Below are 21,569 nucleotides of genomic sequence, written 5' to 3'. Positions count from 1 at the left end.
GTTCTATGGTTCTAGATGACCTTTAGAGACAGGATGTGACTCTGGTTCTAAGGTTCTAGATGACCTTTAGAGACAGGATGTGACTCTGGTTCTAAGGTTCTAGATGACCTTTAGAGACAGGATGTGACTCTGGTTCTAAGGTTCTAGATGACCTTTAGAGACAGGATGTGACTGGTTCTCCTTGTGTCCCCTCAGTCCTGTAACGACGGTCATTGTCCAGCGGGGGACGCTGAAGCGCGGTTGTGTCCTGGTGGCGGGGAAGAGTTGGGGTAAAGTCCGGTTCCTGTTCGATGAGAACGGGCGCCCGGTGACGGAGGCGGGGCCGAGCGCCGCGGTGGAGGTGGTCGGCTGGAAGGAGCTGCCGTCCGCTGGAGAGACCATCCTGGAGGTGGAGTCTGAGGTGAGGCGCTGCTAAGCTACATGCTACAGAGGACACTGGACTCAGTAGAACCAGCAGAACCACAGCAGAACCACAGCAGAACCACAGTAGAACCACAGCAGAACCACAGCAGAACCACACTAGAACCACAGCAGAACCACAGCAGACCCACAGTAGAACCACAGCAGAACCACAGCAGAACCACACTAGAACCACAGCAGAACCACAGCAGACCCACAGTAGAACCACAGCAGAACCACAGCAGAACCACACTAGAACCACAGCAGAACCACAGCAGAACCAGAGTAGAACCACAGCAGAACCACAGTAGAACCACAGTAGAACCACAGCAGAACCACAGCAGAACCACACTAGAACCACAGTAGAACCACAGTAGAACCACAGCAGAACCAGAGTAGAACCACAGTAGAACCAGAGTAGAACCACAGCAGAACCACACTAGAACCACAGCAGAACCACAGCAGAACCACAGCAGAACCACACTAGAACCACAGCAGAACCACAGCAGAACCACACTAGAACCACAGCAGAACCACAGTAGAACCACAGCAGAACCATAGTAGAACCACAGCAGTACCACAGCAGAACCACAGCAGAACCACAGTAGAACCACAGCAGAACCACAGCAGAACCACAGCAGAACCACAGTAGAGCCACAGCAGAACCACAGTAGAACCACAGCAGAACCACTGCAGAACCACAGCAGAACCACCGTAGAACCACAGCAGAACCACAGCAGAACCACAGTAGAACCACAGTAGAACCACAGCAGAACCACAGCAGAACCACAGCAGAACCACAGTAGAACCACACTAGAACCACAGCAGAACTACACTAGAACCACAGCAGAACCACAGCAGAACCACAGTAGAACCACAGCAGAACCAGAGTAGAGCCACAGCAGAACCACAGCAGAACCACAGCAGAACCACAGTAGAACCACAGCAGTACCACAGCAGAACCACAGTAGAACCACAGCAGAACCACAGCAGAACCACAGTAGAACCACAGCAGAACCACACTAGTACCACAGCAGAACCACAGCAGAACCACAGTAGAACCACAGCAGAACCACAGCAGAACCACACTAGAACCACAGCAGAACCACACTAGTACCACAGCAGAACCACAGCAGAACCACAGTAGATCCACAGTAGAACCACAGCAGAACCACAGCAGAACCAGAGTAGAACCACAGCAGAACCACACTAGAACCACAGCAGAACCACACTAGAACCACAGCAGAACCACAGCAGAACCACACTAGAACCACAGCAGAACCAGAGTAGAACCACACTAGAACCACAGCAGAACCACACTAGAACCACAGCAGAACCACAGTAGAACCACAGTAGAACCACAGCAGAACCACAGCAGTACCACAGCAGAACCAGAGTAGAACCACAGTAGAACCACTGCAGAACCACAGTAGAACCAGAGTAGAACCAGAGTAGAACCACAGCAGAACCAGAGTAGAACCACAGCAGAACCACAGCAGAACCACAGCAGAACCACAGCAGAACCATGATAAAGGTTCCGTGTGTTGGTTCTGCAGCACAGAGCCAAGGAGGTGGTGGAGTGGCGCAGTGAGGAGGAGGAGCAGGTGAAGCTGCAGGAGGAGCAGAGCGTCATCGCGCTGAAGCACCAGCAGCACCTGGACCAGTACCGGCGGGAGAGGGAGGGGCTGACGCACCTGAGCTGGAGGAAGAGGAAGAACGTGCTGTACCACGCCTACAAGAGCAAGCTCGCCACGAGGAGCAGCGAGAGGACCGCGAGCGACGGCCTCAGCCTGCCGCTCATCATCAAAGGTACGCACGGCTCCCATTGGCTGCTCACACTGTGACATCATCACATCAGTAAGTGGCGTGACGTCCTGATGCTGGTGTCAAGGTCAGGGACAGGAAGTGAGGTCCTGATGCTGGTGTCAAGGTCAGGGACAGGAAGTGAGGTCCTGATGCTGGTGTCAAGGTCAGGGACAGGAAGTGAGGTCCTGATGCTGGTGTCAAGGTCAGGGACAGGAAGTGAGGTCCTGATGCTGGTGTCAAGGTCAGGGACAGGAAGTGATGTAACGTCCTGATGCTGGTGTCAAGGTCAGGGACAGGAAGTGATGTGACGTCCTGATGCTGGTGTCAAGGACAGGGACAGGAAGTGATGTAATGTCCTGATGCTGGTGTCAAGGACAGGGACAGGAAGTGATGTAACGTCCTGATGCTGGTGTCAAGGTCAGGGACAGGAAGTGATGTGACGTCCTGATGCTGGTGTCAAGGACAGGGACAGGAAGTGATGTAACGTCCTGATGCTGGTGTCAAGGACAGGGACAGGAAGTGATGTAATGTCCTGATGCTGGTGTCAAGGTCAGGGACAGGAAGTGACGTGACGTCCTGATGCTGGTGTCAAGGTCAGGGACAGGAAGTGACGTGAGGTCCTGATGCTGGTGTCAAGGTCAGGGACAGGAAGTGACGTGAGGTCCTGATGCTGGTGTCAAGGTCAGGGACAGGAAGTGATGTGTTTGAGTTGAGGCGTGGCTGACCTTTGCCCTTTGACCCCCAGGGGACGTGGACGGCTCGGTGGAGGCGGTGCTGAACATCCTGGACGGGTACGACGCTCAGCAGCAGTGTGAGCTGGAGGTGCTTCACTTCGGCGTGGGAGACGTGACGGAGAACGACGTCAACATGGCCAAGATGTTCTCAGGTAACCGAGGTCAGAGGTCACCGAGGTCGCTGAGGTCAGAGGTCGCTGAGGTCAGAGGTCACTGAGGTCAGAGGTCGCTGAGGTCAGAGGTCGCTGAGGTCAGAGGTCGCTGAGGTCAGAGGTCACTGAGGTCAGAGGTCGCTGAGGTCAGAGGTCGCAGAGGTCACTGAGGTCAGAGGTCGCTGAGGTCAGAGGTCGCTGAGGTCAGGTCGCTGAGGTCAGAGGTCGCTGAGGTCAGAGGTCGTCTGACAGAGAACGTCTTTCCTCTCCACCAGGTTCCATTTACGGCTTCAACGTGGCGGCGGGCCGGGCGGTGCAGCAGCTGGCGGTGAAGCAGGGCGTCCCGCTGCGTCTGCACGCCGTCATCTACAAACTGATCGACGAGCTGAAGGAGGAGCTGAGCAGCAAACTGCCGCCGCGACGAACAGAGAGCATCGTGGGTAAGAGCGCAGGCGCCGCGTCAGCACTTTAATATCATTATTCCATAAATCAGCTGGACACAAACAACAACAATCATCAGCTCCTTCCTGCAGGGGTTTCACAATAAAAGCCTCTGAGGAAAGGGCCTTTATTTTGGCGGGTCCAGTTTAAAAAGTCTCTTATTTTGAAAACTGAAAAACATCAGAAGAAAGAGGCTAAAGCTGCTGCCCCTGAGACCTGATCCAGGATCAGAGTCTGGAGCTGCTGCCCCTGAGACCTGATCCAGGATCAGAGTCTGGAGCTGCTGCCCCTGAGACCTGATCCAGGATCAGAGTCTGGAGCTGCTGCCCCTGAGACCTGATCCAGGATCAGAGTCTGGAGCTGCTGCCCCTGAGACCTGATCCAGGATCAGAGGCTGGAGCTGCTGCTGCCCCTGAGACCTGATCCAGGATCAGAGGCTGGAGCTGCTGCCCCTGAGACCTGATCCAGGATCAGACTCTGGACCTGATGATGGTGGGGTAACTTGAGGTTCCTGTGTGCAGGTGAAGCGTCGGTCCTCGCCATGTTCGACGTCTCCGTGGGGAAGAAGAAGGTTCCGGTGGCCGGCTGCAGGGTTCAGAAGGGTCACCTGGACCGGAGGCTCAGGTTCAGGCTGGTCCGGGGACAGGACGCCGTGTGGGAGGGTGGGTCACACGTTCTCTAACGTTCTCCAATGTTCCTGTTATTAACGTTCTTTAACGTTCTCTAACGTTCTCTAACGTTCTTTAACGTTCTCCAATGTTCCTGTTATTAACGTTCCTTTAACTTTCCTCTAATGTTACTTTAACACTCTATGGTTCCTTTAACGTTCTTTTAACGTTCTAAGGTTCCTTTAACGTTCTTATAACGTTCTAAGGTTCCTTTAATGTTCTTATGATGTTCTAAGGTTCCTTTAACGTTCTTAAAATGTTCTAAAGTTCCTTTAACGTTCCTTTAACGTTCTTAAAATGTTCTAAAGTTCCTTTAACGTTCCTCTAGCGCTCTAAGGTTCCTTTAACGTTCCTTTAACATTCTTTTAACGTTCCTTTAATGTTCTTCTAACGTTCTAAGGTTCCTTTAACCTTCCTCTAACGTTCTAAGGTTCCTTTAACGTTCTTATAATGTTCTAAAGTTCCTTTAACATTCTTTTAACGTTCCTTTAACGTTCTTCTAACGCTCTAAGGTTCCTTTAAGGTTCCTTTAACGTTCTTATAACGTTCTAAGCTTCCTTTAACGTTCCTTTAACCCTCTTATAACGTTCTAAGGTTCCTTTAACGTTCCTCTAAAGTTCTAAGGTTCCTTTAACGTTCCTCTAATGTTCTAAGGTTCCTTTAACTATCTTCTAACGTTCTAAGGTTCTTTTAACGTTCTCTAACGTTCTAAGGTTCCTTTAACGTTCTTATAACGTTCTAAGGTTCCTTTAACGTTCCTCTAACGTTCTAAGGTTCCTTTAACGTTCCTCTAACGTTCTAAGGTTCCTATAACGTTCTAAGGTTCCTTTAACGTTCTTCTAACTTTCTAAGGTACTTTTAACGTTCCTCTAATGTTCTAAGGTTCCTCTAACGTTCTAAGGCTCCTTTAACGTTCTTCTAACTTTCTAAGGTTCCTTTAACGTTCCTCTAACGTTCTAAGGTTCCTTTAACGTTCTTATAACATTCTAAGGTTCCTTTAACATTCCTCTAACGTTCTAAGGTTCCTATAACGTTCTAAGGTTCCTTTAACGTTCTTATAACTTTCTAAGGTACTTTTAACGTTCCTCTAATGTTCTAAGGTTCCTCTAACGTTCCTCTAACGTTCTAAGGTTCCTTTAACGTTCCTTTAACGTTCTTCTAACTTTCTAAGGTTCCTTTAACGTTCCTCTAACGTTCTAAGGTTCCTTTAAAATTCCTCTAACGTTCTAAGGTTCCTTTAACGTTCCTTTAACGTTTTTTAAAACGTTCTACGGTTCCTTTAACGTTCCTTTAAAGTTCTTAGGTTCCTTTATCGTTCCTCTTACGTTCTAAGGTTCTTTTAACGTTACTCCAACGTTCTAAGGTTCCTTTAACGTTCCTTTAACGTTCTAAGGTTCCTTTAACGTTCTAAGGTTCTTTTATCGTTCCTTTAACATTCTAAGGTTCCTTTAACGTTCTTATAACGTTCTAAGGTTCCTTTAACGTTCCTTTAAAGTTCTAAGGTTCCTTTAACGTTCCTTTTAAGTTCTAAGGTTCCTTTATCGTTCCTTTAACATTCTATGGTTCCTTTAACGTTCTTATAACGTTCTAAGTTTCCTTTAACGTTCCTTTAACGTTCTACGGTTCCTTTAACGTTCCTTTAAAGTTCTAAGGTTCCTTTAACGTTCTACGGTTCCTTTAACGTTCCTTTAAAGTTCTAAGGTTCCTTTATCGTTCCTCTTACGTTCTAAGGTTCTTTTAACGTTCCTCCAACGTTCTAAGGTTCCTTTAACGTTCCTTTAACGTTCTAAGGTTCCTTTATCGTTCCTTTACCATTCTAAGGTTCCTTTAACGTTCTTAGAACGTTCTAAGGTACTTTTAACGTTCCTCTAACGTTTTTTAAAACGTTCTAAGGTTCCTTTAACGTTCTACGGTTTCTTTAACGTTCCTTTAAAGTTCTAAGGTTCCTTTATCGTTCCTCTTACGTTCTAAGGTTCTTTTAACGTTCCTCCAACGTTCTAAGGTTCCTTTAACGTTCCTTTAACGTTCTAAGGTTCCTTTAACGTTCTAAGGTTCCTTTAACGTTCTAAGGTTCTTTTAACGTTCCTCTAACGTTCTATGGTTCCTTTAACGTTCCTTTAAAGTTCTAAGGTTCTTTTAACGTTCCTCTAACGTTCTATGGTTCCTTTAACGTTCCTTTAAAGTTCTAAGGTTATTTTATCGTTCCTCCAACGTTCTAAGGTTCCTTTAACGTTCCTTTAACGTTCTACGGTTCCTTTAACGTTCCTTTTAAGTTCTAAGGTTCCTTTATCGTTCTTTTAACATTCTATGGTTCCTTTAACGTTCTTATAACGTTCTAAGGTTCCTTTAACGTTCCTTTAACGTTCTTCTAACGTTCTAAGGTTCCTTTAACGTTCCTCTAACGTTCTAAGGTTCCTTTAACGTTCTTATAACATTCTAAGGTTCCTTTAACGTTCCTCTAACGTTCTAAGGTTCCTTTAACGTTCTTTTAACGTTTTTCAAAACGTTCTAAGTTTCCTTTAACGTTCTTATAACGTTCTACGGTTCCTTTAACGTTCTTTAAAGTTCTAAGGTTCCTTTATCGTTCCTCTTACGTTCTAAGGTTCTTTTAACGTTCCTCCAACGTTCTAAGGTTCCTTTAACGTTCCTTTAGAGTTCTAAGGTTCCTTTAACGTTCTTCTAACGTTCTAAAGTTCCTTTAACGTTCCTTAAACGTTCTAAGGTTCCTTTAACGTTCTTATAACGTTCTAAGGTTCCTTTAACGTTCTTCTAACGTTCTAAGGTTCCTTTAACGTTCCTCTAACGTTCTAAGGTTCCTATAACGTTCTAAGGTTCCTTTAACGTTCTTCTAACTTTCTAAGGTACTTTTAACATTCCTCTAATGTTCTAAGGTTCCTCTAACGTTCTAAGGTTCCTTTAACGTTCTTCTAACTTTCTAAGGTTCCTTTAATGTTCCTCTAACGTTCTAAGGTTCCTTTAACGTTCTTATAACATTCTAAGGTTCCTTTAACATTCCTCTAATGTTCTAAGGTTCCTCTAACGTTCCTCTAACGTTCTAAGGTTCCTTTAACGTTCCTATAACGTTCTAAGGTTCCTTTAACGTTCTTATAACATTCTAAGGTTCCTTTAACATTCCTCTAACGTTCTAAGGTTCCTTTAACGTTTTTTAAAACGTTCTAAGGTTCCTTTAACGTTCTACGGTTCCTTTAACGTTCCTTTAAAGTTCTAAGGTTCCTTTATCGTTCCTCTTACGTTCTAAGGTTCTTTTAACGTTCCTCCAACGTTCTAAGGTTCCTTTAATGTTCCTCTAACGTTCTAAGGTTCCTTTAACGTTCTAAGGTTCCTTTAACGTTCCTCCAACGTTCTAAGGTTCCTTTATCGTTCCTTTAACATTCTAAGGTTCCTTTAACGTTCTTATAACGTTCTAAGGTTCTTCTAACGTTCCTCTAACGTTCTATGGTTCCTTTAACGTTCCTCCAACGTTCTAAGGTTCCTTTAACGTTCCTCCAACGTTCTAAGGTTCCTTTATCGTTCCTTTAACATTCTAAGGTTCCTTTAACGTTCTTATAACGTTCTAAGGTTCTTTTAACGTTCCTCTAACGTTCTATGGTTCCTTTAACGTTCCTTTAAAGTTCTAAGGTTCTTTTAACGTTCCTCTAACGTTCTAAGGTTCCTTTATCGTTCCTCCAACGTTCTAAGGTTCCTTTAACGTTCCTTTAACGTTCTACGGTTCCTTTAACGTTCCTTTAAAGTTCTAAGGTTCCTTTATCGTTCCTTTAACATTCTATGGTTCCTTTAACGTTCTTATAACGTTTTAAGGTTCCTTTAACGTTCCTTTAACGTTCTTCTAACTTTCTAAGGTTCCTTTAACGTTCCTCTAACGTTCTACGGTTCCTTTAACGTTCCTTTAAAGTTCTAAGGTTCCTTTATCGTTCCTCTTACGTTCTAAGGTTCTTTTAACGTTCCTCCAACGTTCTAAGGTTCCTTTAACGTTCCTTTAACGTTCTAAGGTTCCTTTATCGTTCCTTTACCATTCTAAGGTTCCTTTAACGTTCTTATAACGTTCTAAGGTTCTTTTAACGTTCCTCTAACGTTCTAAGGTTCCTTTAACGTTCCCTTAAAGTTCTAAGGTTCTTTTAACGTTCCTTTAAAGTTCTAAGGTTCCTTTATCGTTCCTCCAACGTTCTAAGGTTCCTTTAACGTTCCTTTAACGTTCTACGGTTCCTTTAACGTTCCTTTAAAGTTCTAAGGTTCCCTTTATCGTTCCTTTAACATTCTATGGTTCCTTTAACGTTCTTATAACGTTCTAATGTTCTTTTAACGTTCCTCTAACGTTCTAAGGTTCCTTTAACGTTCCTTTAACGTTCTACGGTTCCTTTAACGTTCCTTTAAAGTTCTAAGGTTCCTTTATCGTTCCTTTAACATTCTAAGGTTCCTTTAACGTTCTTATAACTTTCTAAGGTTCCTTTAACGTTCCTCTAACGTTCTAAGGTTCCTTTAACGTTTTTATGACGTTCTAAGGTTCCTTTAACGTTCCTATAACATTCTTAGGTTCCTTTAACGTTCCTCTAACGTTCTAAGGTTCCATTAATGTTCTTATAACGTTCTATGGTTCCTTTAACGTTTTTATGAGGTTCTTTTAACGTCTCTCTAACGTTCTAAGGTTCCTTAAACGTTCTTATAACGTTCTAAGGTTCCTTTAACATTTTTATAACGTTCTACGGTTCCTTTAACGTTCTTTTAACGTTCTAGGGTTCCTTAAACGTTCCTCTAACGTTCTAAGGTTCCTTTAACGTTTTTGTAATGTTCTAAGGTTCCTTTAACGTTCCTTTAACGTTCTTATAACTTTATTAGGTTCCTTTAACGTTCCTCTAACGTTCTAAGGTTCTTTTAACGTTCTTATAACATTCTAAGGTTCCTTTAACGTTCTTATAACGTTCTAAGGTTCTTTTAACGTTCCTCTAACGTTCTACGGTTCCTTTAACGTTCCTTTAACGTTCTAAGGTTCCTTTAACGTTTTTATAACGTTCTAAGGTTCCTTTAACGTTCTTCTAACGTTCTAAGGTTCCTTTAACGTTTTTATAACGTTCTAAGGTTCCTTTAACGTTTTTATAACGTTCTAAGGTTCCTTTAACGTTCTTATAACGTTCTAAGGTTCCTTTAACTTTCCTCTAACGTTCTAAGGTTCCTTTAACGTTTTTATAACGTTCTAAGGTTCCTTTAACGTTCTTCTAACGTTCTAAGGTTCCTTTAACGTTTTTATAACGTTCTAAGGTTCCTTTAACGTTTTTATAACGTTCTAAGGTTCCTTTAACGTTCTTATAACGTTCTAAGGTTCCTTTAACTTTCCTCTAACGTTCTAAGGTTCCTTTAACGTTTTTATGACGTTCTAAGGTTCCTTTAACGTTCCTTTAACGTTTTTATAAGGTTCTAAGGTTCCTTTAACGTTTTTATGACGTTCTAAGGTTCCCTTAACGTTCCTCTAACGTTCTAAGGTTCCTTTAACGTTTTTATAACGTTCTAAGGTTCCTTTAACGTTCCTTTAACGTTTTTATAAGGTTCTAAGGTTCCTTTAACGTTCTTATAACTTTCTAGGGTTCCTTTAACGTTCCTCTAACGTTCTAAGGTTCCTTTAACGTTTTTATAACGTTCTAAGGTTCCTTTAACGTTCCTCTAACGTTCTAAGGTTCCTTTAACGTTTTTATTACGTTCTAAGGTTCCTTTAACGTTCTTATAACATTCTAAGGTTCCTTTAACGTTCCTCTAACGTTCTAAGGTTCCTTTAATGTTCTTAAAACGTTCTAAGGTGCCTTTAACGTTTTTATAAGGTTCTAAGGTTCCTTTAACGTTCTTATAACTTTCTAAGGTTCCTTTAACGTTCCTCTAACGTTCTAAGGTTCCTTTAACGTTTTTATTACGTTCTAAGGTTCCTTTAACATTCCTCTAACGTTCTAAGGTTCCTTTAATGTTCTTAAAACGTTCTAAGGTTCCTTTAACGTTTTTATGACGTTCTAAGGTTCCTTTAACGTTTTTATGACGTTCTAAGGTTCCTTTAACGTTCCTCTAACGTTCTAATGTTCCTTTAACGCCCTTATAACGTTCTAAGGTTCCTTTAACATTCTTATAATGTTCTAAGGTTCCTTTAACGTTCCTTTAACGTTCGTATAACTTTCTAAGGTTCCTCTAACGTTCTAAGGTTCCTTTAACATTCTTATAACGTTCTAAGGTTCCTTTAACGTTCCTCTAATGTTCTACGGTTCCTTTAACGTTTTTCTAACGTTCTAAGGTTCCTTTAACGTTCCTCTAACGTTCTAAGGTTCCTTTAACTTTCCTCTACCGTTCTAAGGTTCCTTTAACGTTCTTCTAACTTTCTAAGGTTCCTTTAACGTTCTAAGGTTCCTTTAATGTTCCTTTAACGTTTTTTACAACGTCCCAAGGTTCCTTTAACGTTCCTCTAACGTTCTAAGGTTCCTTTAACGTTCTACGGTTCCTTTAACGTTCCTCTAACGTTCTAAGGTTCCTTTAACGTTCCTCTAACGTTCTAAGGTTCCTTTAACGTTCTACGGTTCCTTTAACGTTCCTCTAACGTTCTAAGGTTCCATTAATGTTCTTATAACGTTCTAAGGTTCCTTTAACGTTTTTATAAGGTTCTAAGGTTCCTTTAACGTTCTTATATTATTCTAAGGTTCCTTTAACGTTCCTCTAACGTTCTAAGGTTCCTTTAATGTTCTTATAACGTTCTATGGTTCCTTTAATGTTTATATAACGTTCTAAGGTTCCTTTAACGTTCCTCTAACGTTCTAAGGTTCCTTTAACGTTTTTATAACGTTCTAAGGGTCCTTTAACGTTTTTATGACGTTCTAAGGTTCCTTTAACGTTCCTTTAACTTTTTTATAACGTTCTAAGGTTCCTTTAACGTTCCTCTAACGTTCTAAGGTTCCTTTAACGTTTTTATTACGTTCTAAGGTTCCTTTAACGTTCCTTTAACGTTCTTATAACATTCTAAAGTTCCTTTAACGTTCCTCTAACGTTCTAAGGTTCCTATAACGTTCCTCTAATGTTCTGAGGTTCCTTTAACTTTCCTCTAACGTTCAAAGGTTCCTTTAATGTTCTTATAACGTTCTATGGTTCCTTTAACGTTTTTATAAGGTTCTAAGGTTCCTTTAACGTTCTTCTAACGTTCTAAGGTTCCTTTAACGTTCTTCTAACGTTCTAAGGTTCCTTTAACGTTCCTCTAACGTTCTAAGGTTCCTTTAACGTTCTTATAACTTTCTTAGGTTCCTTTAACGTTCCTCTAACGTTCTAAGGTTCCTTTAACGTCCCTCTAACGTTCTAAGGTTCCTTTAACGTTCTTATAACGTTCTAAGGTTCTTTTAACGTTCCTCTAAAGTTCTAAGGTTCCTTTAACGTTCCTCTAACGTTCTAATGTTCCTTTAATGTTCTTATAACGATCTAAGGTTCCTTTAACGTTTATATAACGTTCTAAGGTTCCTTTAACGTTCTTATAACGTCCTAAGGTTCCTTTAACGTTTTTATGACGTTCTAAGGTTCCTTTAACGTTCCTTTAACGTTTTTATAACGTTCTAAGGTTCCTTTAACGTTTTTATTACGTTCTAAGATTCCTTTAACGTTCTTATAACATTCTAAAGTTCCTTTAACGTTCCTCTAACGTTCTAAGGTTCCTTTAACGTTCTTATAACGTTCTAAGGTTCCTATAACGTTCCTCTAATGTTCTGAGGTTCCTTTAACTTTCCTCTAACGTTCAAAGGTTCCTTTAATGTTCTTATAACGTTCTATGGTTCCTTTAACGTTTTTATAAGGTTCTTTTAACGTCTCTCTAACGTTCTAAGGTTCCTTTAACGTTCTTATAACGTTCTAAGGTTCCTTTAACGTTCTTCTAACGTTCTAAGGTTCCTTTAACGTTCCTCTAACGTTCTAAGGTTCCTTTAACGTTCTTATAACTTTCTTAGGTTCCTTTAACGTTCCTCTAACGTTCTAAGGTTCCTTTAACGTTCCTCTAACGTTCTAAGGTTCCTTTAACGTTCTTATAACGTTCTAAGGTTCTTTTAACGTTCCTCTAACGTTCTAAGGTTCCTTTAACGTTCCTCTAACGTTCTAATGTTCCTTTAATGTTCTTATAACGATCTAAGGTTCCTTTAACGTTTATATAACGTTCTAAGGTTCCTTTAACGTTCCTCTAACGTTCTAAGGTTCCTTTAACGTTTTTATGACGTTCTAAGGTTCCTTTAACGTTCCTTTAACGTTTTTATTACGTTCTAAGGTTCCTTTAACGTTTTTATTACGTTCTAAGGTTCCTTTAACGTTCTTATAACATTCCAAAGTTCCTTTAACGTTCCTCTAATGTTCTAAGGTTCCTTTAACGTTCTTATAACGTTCTAAGGTTCCTTTAACGTTCTTCTAACGTTCTAAGGTTCCTTTAACGTTCCTCTAACGTTCTTATAACTTTCTTAGGTTCCTTTAACGTTCCTCTAACGTTCTAAGGTTCCTTTAACGTTCCTTTAACGTTTTTATTACGTTCTAAGGTTCCTTTAACGTTTTTATTACGTTCTAAGGTTCCTTTAACGTTCTTATAACGTTCTAAGGTTCCTTTAACGTTCTTCTAACGTTCTAAGGTTCCTTTAACGTTCCTCTAACGTTCTAAGGTTCCTTTAACGTTCTTATAACTTTCTTAGGTTCCTTTAACGTTCCTCTAACGTTCTAAGGTTCCTTTAACGTTCCTCTAACGTTCTAAGGTTCCTTTAACGTTCTTATAACGTTCTAAGGTTCTTTTAACGTTCCTCTAACGTTCTAAGGTTCCTTTAACGTTCCTCTAACGTTCTAATGTTCCTTTAATGTTCTTATAACGATCTAAGGTTCCTTTAACGTTTATATAACGTTCTAAGGTTCCTTTAACGTTCCTCTAACGTTCTAAGGTTCCTTTAACGTTTTTATGACGTTCTAAGGTTCCTTTAACGTTCCTTTAACGTTTTTATTACGTTCTAAGGTTCCTTTAACGTTTTTATTACGTTCTAAGGTTCCTTTAACGTTCTTATAACATTCCAAAGTTCCTTTAACGTTCCTCTAATGTTCTAAGGTTCCTTTAACGTTCTTATAACGTTCTAAGGTTCCTTTAACGTTCTTCTAACGTTCTAAGGTTCCTTTAACGTTCCTCTAACGTTCTTATAACTTTCTTAGGTTCCTTTAACGTTCCTCTAACGTTCTAAGGTTCCTTTAACGTTCCTCTAACGTTCTAAGGTTCCTTTAACGTTCTTGTAACATTCTAAGGTTCCTTTAACGTTCCTCTAACGTTCTAAGGTTCCTTTAACGTTCTTATAACGTTCTAAGGTTCTTTTAACGTTCCTCTAACGTTCTAAGGTTCCTTTAACGTTCCTCTAATGTTCTACGGTTCCTTTAACGTTCCTTTAACGTTCTACGGTTCCTTTAACGTTCCTTTAAAGTTCTAAGGTTCCTTAAACGTTCCTTTAAAGTTCTTAGGTTCCTTTATCGTTTTTATAAGGTTCTAAGGTTCCTTTAACGTTCCTTTAACGTTCTAAGGTTACTTTAGCGTTCTTATAACGTTCTAATGTTCCTTTAACGTTTTTCTAACGTTCTAAGGTTCCTTTAACTTTCCTCTACCGTTCTAAGGTTCCTTTAACGTTCTTAGGTTCCTTTAACGTTCCTCTAACGTTCTAAGGTTCCTTTAACTTTCCTCTACCGTTCTAAGGTTCCTCTAACGTTCTTATAATGTTCTAAGGTACCATTAACATTCCTCTAACGTTCTAAGGTTCCTTTAACGTTCCTTTAATGTTTTTTAAAGCGTTCTAAGGTTCTTTTAACGTTCCTCCAACGTTCTAAGGTTCCTTTAATGTTCTTATAACGTTCTAAGGTTCCTTTAACGTTTTTTAATGTTCTAAGGTTCCTTTAACTTTCCTCTAACGTTCTAAGGTTCCTTTAACGTTCTTCTAACTTTCTAAGGTTCCTTTAACGTTCTTTTAATGTTCTATGGTTCCTTTAACATTCCTCTTACGTTCTAAGGTTCCTTTAACGTTCCTCTAACGTTCTAAGGTTCCTTTAACGTTCTTATAACTTTCTAAGGTTCCTTTAACGTTCCTCTAACGTTCTAAGGTTCCTTTAACGTTCTTATAACTTTCTAAGGTTCCTTTAACGTTCCTCTAACGTTCTAAGGTTCCTTTAACGTTCTTATAACTTTCTAAGGTTCCTTTAACGTTCCTCTAAGGTTCTAAGGTTCCTTTAACGTTCTTATAACTTTCTAAGGTTCCTTTAACGTTCCTCTAACGTTCTAAGGTTCCTTTAACGTTCTAATAACATTCTATGGTTCCTTTAACGTTCCTCTAACGTTCTAAGGTTCCTTTAACTTTCCTCTAACGTTCTAAGGTTCTTTTAACATTCTTATAATGTTCTAAGGTTCCTTTAACGTTCTAATAACATTCTATGGTTCCTTTAACATTCCTCTAACTTTCAACGGTTCCTTTAACGTTCCTCTAATGTTCTAAGGTTCATTTAATGTTCCTCTAACGTTCTATGGTTCCTTTAACGTTCTTATAACGTTCTAAGGTTCTTTTAACGTTCTTCTAACGTTCTATGGTTCCTTTAACGTTCCTTTAAAGTTCTATGGTTCCTTTATCGTTCCTTTAAAGTTCTAAGGTTCCTTTATCGTTTTTATAAGGTTCTAAGGTTCCTTTAACGTTCCTTTAACGTTCTAAGGTTACTTTAGCGTTCTTATAACGTTCTACGGTTCCTTTAACGTTTTTTAAAGCGTTCTAAGGTTTTTTTAACGTTCCTCCAACGTTCTAAAGTTACTTTAGCGTTCTTATAACGTTCTAATGTTCCTTTAACGTTTTTCTAACGTTCTAAGGTTCCTTTAACGTTCTACGGTTCCTTTAACGTTCCTCTAACGTTCTAAGGTTCCATTAATGTTCTTATAACGTTCTAAGGTTCCTTTAACGTTTTTATAAGGTTCTAAGGTTCCTTTAACGTTCTTATATTATTCTAAGGTTCCTTTAACGTTCCTCTAACGTTCTAAGGTTCCTTTAATGTTCTTATAACGTTCTATGGTTCCTTTAATGTTTATATAACGTTCTAAGGTTCCTTTAACGTTCCTCTAACGTTCTAAGGTTCCTTTAACGTTTTTATAACGTTCTAAGGGTCCTTTAACGTTTTTATGACGTTCTAAGGTTCCTTTAACGTTCCTTTAACTTTTTTATAACGTTCTAAGGTTCCTTTAACGTTCCTCTAACGTTCTAAGGTTCCTTTAACGTTTTTATTACGTTCTAAGGTTCCTTTAACGTTCCTTTAACGTTCTTATAACATTCTAAAGTTCCTTTAACGTTCCTCTAACGTTCTAAGGTTCCTTTAACGTTCTTATAACGTTCTAAGGTTCCTTTAACGTTCCTCTAACGTTCTGAGGTTCCTTTAATGTTCTTATAACGTTCTATGGTTCCTTTAACGTTTTTATAAGGTTCTTTTAACGTCTCTCTAACGTTCTAAGGTTCCTTTAACGTTCTTATAACGTTCTAAGGTTCCTTTAACGTTCTTCTAACGTTCTAAGGTTCCTTTAACGTTCCTCTAACGTTCTAAGGTTCCTTTAACGTTCTTATAACTTTCTTAGGTTCCTTTAACGTCCCTCTAACGTTCTAAGGTTCCTTTAACGTTCTTATAACGTTCTAAGGTTCTTTTAACGTTCCTCTAAAGTTCTAAGGTTCCTTTAACGTTCCTCTAACGTTCTAATGTTCCTTTAATGTTCTTATAACGATCTAAGGTTCCTTTAACGTTTATATAACGTTCTAAGGTTCCTTTAACGTTCTTATAACGTTCTAAGGTTCCTTTAACGTTTTTATGACGTTCTAAGGTTCCTTTAACGTTCCTTTAACGTTTTTATAACGTTCTAAGGTTCCTTTAACGTTTTTATTACGTTCTAAGGTTCCTTTAACGTTCTTATAACATTCTAAAGTTCCTTTAACGTTCCTCTAACGTTCTAAGGTTCCTTTAACGTTCTTATAACGTTCTAAGGTTCCTATAACGTTCCTCTAATGTTCTGAGGTTCCTTTAACTTTCCTCTAACGTTCAAAGGTTCCTTTAATGTTCTTATAACGTTCTATGGTTCCTTTAACGTTTTTATAAGGTTCTTTTAACGTCTCTCTAACGTTCTAAGGTTCCTTTAACGTTCTTATAACGTTCTAAGGTTCCTTTAACGTTCTTCTAACGTTCTAAGGTTCCTTTAACGTTCCTCTAACGTTCTAAGGTTCCTTTAACGTTCTTATAACTTTCTTAGGTTCCTTTAACGTTCCTCTAACGTTCTAAGGTTCCTTTAACGTTCCTCTAACGTTCTAAGGTTCCTTTAACGTTCTTATAACGTTCTAAGGTTCTTTTAACGTTCCTCTAACGTTCTAAGGTTCCTTTAACGTTCCTCTAACGTTCTAATGTTCCTTTAATGTTCTTATAACGATCTAAGGTTCCTTTAACGTTTATATAACGTTCTAAGGTTCCTTTAACGTTCCTCTAACGTTCTAAGGTTCCTTTAACGTTTTTATGACGTTCTAAGGTTCCTTTAACGTTCCTTTAACGTTTTTATAACGTTCTAAGGTTCCTTTAACGTTTTTATTACGTTCTAAGGTTCCTTTAACGTTCTTATAACATTCCAAAGTTCCTTTAACGTTCCTCTAATGTTCTAAGGTTCCTTTAACGTTCTTATAACGTTCTAAGGTTCCTTTAACGTTCTTCTAACGTTCTAAGGTTCCTTTAACGTTCCTCTAACGTTCTTATAACTTTCTTAGGTTCCTTTAACGTTCCTCTAACGTTCTAAGGTTCCTTTAACGTTCCTCTAACGTTCTAAGGTTCCTTTAACGTTCTTGTAACATTCTAAGGTTCCTTTAACGTTCCTCTAACGTTCTAAGGTTCCTTTAACGTTCTTATAACGTTCTAAGGTTCTTTTAACGTTCCTCTAACGTTCTAAGGTTCCTTTAACGTTCCTCTAATGTTCTACGGTTCCTTTAACGTTCCTTTAACGTTCTACGGTTCCTTTAACGTTCCTTTAAAGTTCTAAGGTTCCTTAAACGTTCCTTTAAAGTTCTTAGGTTCCTTTATCGTTTTTATAAGGTTCTAAGGTTCCTTTAACGTTCCTTTAACGTTCTAAGGTTACTTTAGCGTTCTTATAACGTTCTAATGTTCCTTTAACGTTTTTCTAACGTTCTAAGGTTCCTTTAACTTTCCTCTACCGTTCTAAGGTTCCTTTAACGTTCTTAGGTTCCTTTAACGTTCCTCTAACGTTCTAAGGTTCCTTTAACTTTCCTCTACCGTTCTAAGGTTCCTCTAACGTTCTTATAATGTTCTAAGGTACCATTAACATTCCTCTAACGTTCTAAGGTTCCTTTAACGTTCCTTTAATGTTTTTTAAAGCGTTCTAAGGTTCTTTTAACGTTCCTCCAACGTTCTAAGGTTCCTTTAATGTTCTTATAACGTTCTAAGGTTCCTTTAACGTTTTTTAATGTTCTAAGGTTCCTTTAACTTTCCTCTAACGTTCTAAGGTTCCTTTAACGTTCTTCTAACGTTCTAAGGTTCCTTTAACGTTCCTCTAACGTTCTTATAACTTTCTTAGGTTCCTTTAACGTTCCTCTAACGTTCTAAGGTTCCTTTAACGTTCCTCTAACGTTCTAAGGTTCCTTTAACGTTCTTGTAACATTCTAAGGTTCCTTTAACGTTCCTCTAACGTTCTAAGGTTCCTTTAACGTTCTTATAACGTTCTAAGGTTCTTTTAACGTTCCTCTAACGTTCTAAGGTTCCTTTAACGTTCCTCTAATGTTCTACGGTTCCTTTAACGTTCCTTTAACGTTCTACGGTTCCTTTAACGTTCCTTTAAAGTTCTAAGGTTCCTTAAACGTTCCTTTAAAGTTCTTAGGTTCCTTTATCGTTTTTATAAGGTTCTAAGGTTCCTTTAACGTTCCTTTAACGTTCTAAGGTTACTTTAGCGTTCTTATAACGTTCTAATGTTCCTTTAACGTTTTTCTAACGTTCTAAGGTTCCTTTAACTTTCCTCTACCGTTCTAAGGTTCCTTTAACGTTCTTAGGTTCCTTTAACGTTCCTCTAACGTTCTAAGGTTCCTTTAACTTTCCTCTACCGTTCTAAGGTTCCTCTAACGTTCTTATAATGTTCTAAGGTACCATTAACATTCCTCTAACGTTCTAAGGTTCCTTTAACGTTCCTTTAATGTTTTTTAAAGCGTTCTAAGGTTCTTTTAACGTTCCTCCAACGTTCTAAGGTTCCTTTAATGTTCTTATAACGTTCTAAGGTTCCTTTAACGTTTTTTAATGTTCTAAGGTTCCTTTAACTTTCCTCTAACGTTCTAAGGTTCCTTTAACGTTCTTCTAACTTTCTAAGGTTCCTTTAACGTTCTTTTAATGTTCTATGGTTCCTTTAACATTCCTCTTACGTTCTAAGGTTCCTTTAACGTTCTTATAACTTTCTAAGGTTCCTTTAACGTTCCTCTAACGTTCTAAGGTTCCTTTAACGTTCTAATAACATTCTATGGTTCCTTTAACGTTCCTCTAACGTTCTAAGGTTCCTTTAACTTTCCTCTAACGTTCTAAGGTTCTTTTAACATTCTTATAATGTTCTAAGGTTCCTTTAACGTTCTAATAACATTCTATGGTTCCTTTAACATTCCTCTAACTTTCAACGGTTCCTTTAACGTTCCTCTAATGTTCTAAGGTTCATTTAATGTTCCTCTAACGTTCTATGGTTCCTTTAACGTTCTTATAACGTTCTAAGGTTCTTTTAACGTTCTTCTAACGTTCTATGGTTCCTTTATCGTTCCTTTAAAGTTCTAAGGTTCCTTTATCGTTTTTATAAGGTTCTAAGGTTCCTTTAACGTTCCTTTAACGTTCTAAGGTTACTTTAGCGTTCTTATAACGTTCTAAGGTTCCTTTAACGTGCCTTTAATGTTTTTTAAAGCGTTCTAAGGTTTTTTTAACGTTCCTCCAACGTTCTAAAGTTACTTTAGCGTTCTTATAACGTTCTAATGTTCCTTTAACGTTTTTCTAACGTTCTAAGGTTCCTTTAACGGTCTAATAACGTTCTAAGGTTCCTTTAACTTTCTTCTACCGTTCTAAGGTTCCTTTAACATTCTTATAACGTTCTAAGGTTCCATTAACGTTCTTATAATTTTCTAAGGTTCCTTCAACGTTCCTCTAACGTTCTAAGGTTCCTTTAACGTTCTTCTATCGTTCTAAGGTTCCTTTAACGTTCCTCTAATGTTCTAAGGTTCCTTTAACATTCTTATAATGTTCTTCTAACGTTCTAAGGTTCCTCTAATCCTCTACGGTTCTCTGGTGTCATTCTAAGGTTCCTCTCTTGTTCCGTTGCAGGTTCTCTGGTGTCGCTCTAAGGTTCCTCTGTGGTTCAGTTGCAGGTTCTCTGGTGTCGCTCTAAGGTTCCTCTCTGGTTCCGTTGCAGGTTCTCTGGTGTCGCTCTAAGGTTCCTCTGTGGTTCCATTGCAGGTTCTCTGGTGTGGCTCTAAGGTTCCTCTGTGGTTCTGTTGCAGGTTCTCTGGTGTCGCTCTAAGGTTCCTCTGTGGTTCCGTTGCAGGTTCTCTGGTGTCGCTCTAAGGTTCCTCTGTGGTTCCGTTGCAGGTTCTCTGGTGTCGCTCTAAGGTTCCCTCTGGTTCCGTTGCAGGTTCTCTGGTGTCGCTCTAAGGTTCCTCTCTGGTTCCGTTGCAGGTTCTCTGGTGTCGCTCTAAGGTTCCTCTTTGGTTCCGTTGCAGGTTCTCTGGTGTCGCTCTAAGGTTCCTCTGTGGTTCCGTTGCAGGTTCTCTGGTGTGGCTCTAAGGTTCCTCTGTGGTTCCGTTGCAGGTTCTCTGGTGTCGCTCTAAGGTTCCTCTGTGGTTCCGTTGCAGGTTCTCTGGTGTCGCTCTGAGGTTCCTCTGTGGTTCTGTTGCAGGTTCTCTGGTGTGGCTCTAAGGTTCCTCTGTGGTTCCGTTGCAGGTTCTCTGGTGTCGCTCTAAGGTTCCGTTGCAGGTTCTCTGGTGTGGCTCTAAGGTTCCTCTGTGGTTCCGTTGCAGGTTCTCTGGTGTGGCTCTAAGGTTCCTCTATGGTTCCGTTGCAGGTTCTCTGGTGTGGCTCTAAGGTTCCTCTGTGGTTCCGTTGCAGGTTCTCTGGTGTGGCTCTAAGGTTCCTCTGTGGTTCCGTTGCAGGTTCTCTGGTGTGGCTCTAAGGTTCCTCTGTGGTTCCGTTGCAGGTTCTCTGGTGTCGCTGAAGCACCTGAAGGACGACGTGGTGACGGTGCAGACGGGGAAGGACTGCGGTCTGTCGGCGGACGGCGAGGTGGACTTCAGGGCCGGGGACGTGGTCGTGTGCTTCACGGAGGTCGACTCGCCGCAGGTCACTTCCTGGGACCCCGGCTTCTGAAACTACCCAGAATCCTCTGCTGCTCTCAGACGACCACGTGTAAATAATGGACCTGTAATAAACCAGCTGTGACATCACTTCCTGTCTGTGTGTCTCTGTAACCACGGTGACACCACGCCATTGTTTCAGTGAACTGGTTTCTCCAGCGTAGGAACCGTTCTAAGGCCACAGTCATAGAACCGCGGTTCTAAGGCCACAGTCATAGAACCGCGGTTCTAAGGCCACAGTCACAGAACCGCGGTTCTAAGGCCGCAGTCATAGAACCGCTGTTCTAAGGGCCACAGTCATAGAACCGCGGTTCTAAGGGCCACAGTCATAGAACCGCGGTTCTAAGGCCACAGTCATAGAACCGCGGTTCTAAGGCCACAGTCATAGAACCGCGGTTCTAAGGCCAGTCACAGAACCGCGATTCTAAGGCCACAAACACAGAACCACGGTTCTAAGGCCACAGTCATAGAACCGCGGTTCTAAGGCCACAGTCATAGAACCGTGGTTCTAAGGCCGCAGTCATAGAACCGCTGTTCTAAGGCCACAGTCATAGAACCGCGGTTCTAAGGCCACAGTCATAGAACCGCGGTTCTAAGGCCACAGTCATAGAACCGCGGTTCTAAGGCCACAGTCACAGAACCTAAGTTCTAAGGCCACAGTCACAGAACCTCAGTTCTAAGGCCACAGTCACAGAACCGCGGTTCTAAGGCCACAGTCATAGAACCGCGGTTCTAAGGCCACAGTCACAGAACCTCAGTTCTAAGGCCACAGTCACAGAACCGCGGTTCTAAGGCCAGTCACAGAACCTCGGTTCTAAGGCCACAGTCATAGAACCGCGGTTCTAAGGCCACAGTCATAGAACCGCGGTTCTAAGGCCACAGTCATAGAACCGCGGTTCTAAGGCCAGTCACAGAACCGCGATTCTAAGGCCACAAACACAGAACCACGGTTCTAAGGCCACA

The 21,569-nt window shown here is 40.6% G+C and overlaps 1 protein-coding gene across 1 annotated transcript in view; it reads left to right on the top strand.

Moving 5' to 3' along the window:
• Nucleotides 1–20,680, top strand: part of mtif2 (mitochondrial translational initiation factor 2) — a 27,748-nt gene extending 7,068 nt beyond the window's left edge. The window contains exons 9-14 of the mRNA XM_083933636.1: nt 196–400; nt 1,956–2,208; nt 2,951–3,091; nt 3,367–3,531; nt 4,054–4,194; nt 20,450–20,680. Of these exons, the coding sequence (XP_083789762.1) occupies nt 196–400; nt 1,956–2,208; nt 2,951–3,091; nt 3,367–3,531; nt 4,054–4,194; nt 20,450–20,619 (1,075 nt within the window). The 3' untranslated portion in view covers nt 20,620–20,680. The remainder of the gene's footprint in view (nt 1–195; nt 401–1,955; nt 2,209–2,950; nt 3,092–3,366; nt 3,532–4,053; nt 4,195–20,449) is intronic.
• The last annotated feature ends 889 nt before the right edge of the window (nt 20,681–21,569 follow it).

Source organism: Echiichthys vipera (genome assembly GCF_963691815.1).
Source record: "Echiichthys vipera genome assembly, chromosome: 2".
NCBI lineage: Eukaryota > Metazoa > Chordata > Actinopteri > Perciformes > Trachinidae > Echiichthys > Echiichthys vipera.
The sequence above is the reverse complement of the archived record's forward strand: the minus strand, read 5'-3'. Positions and strand labels throughout refer to the sequence as shown.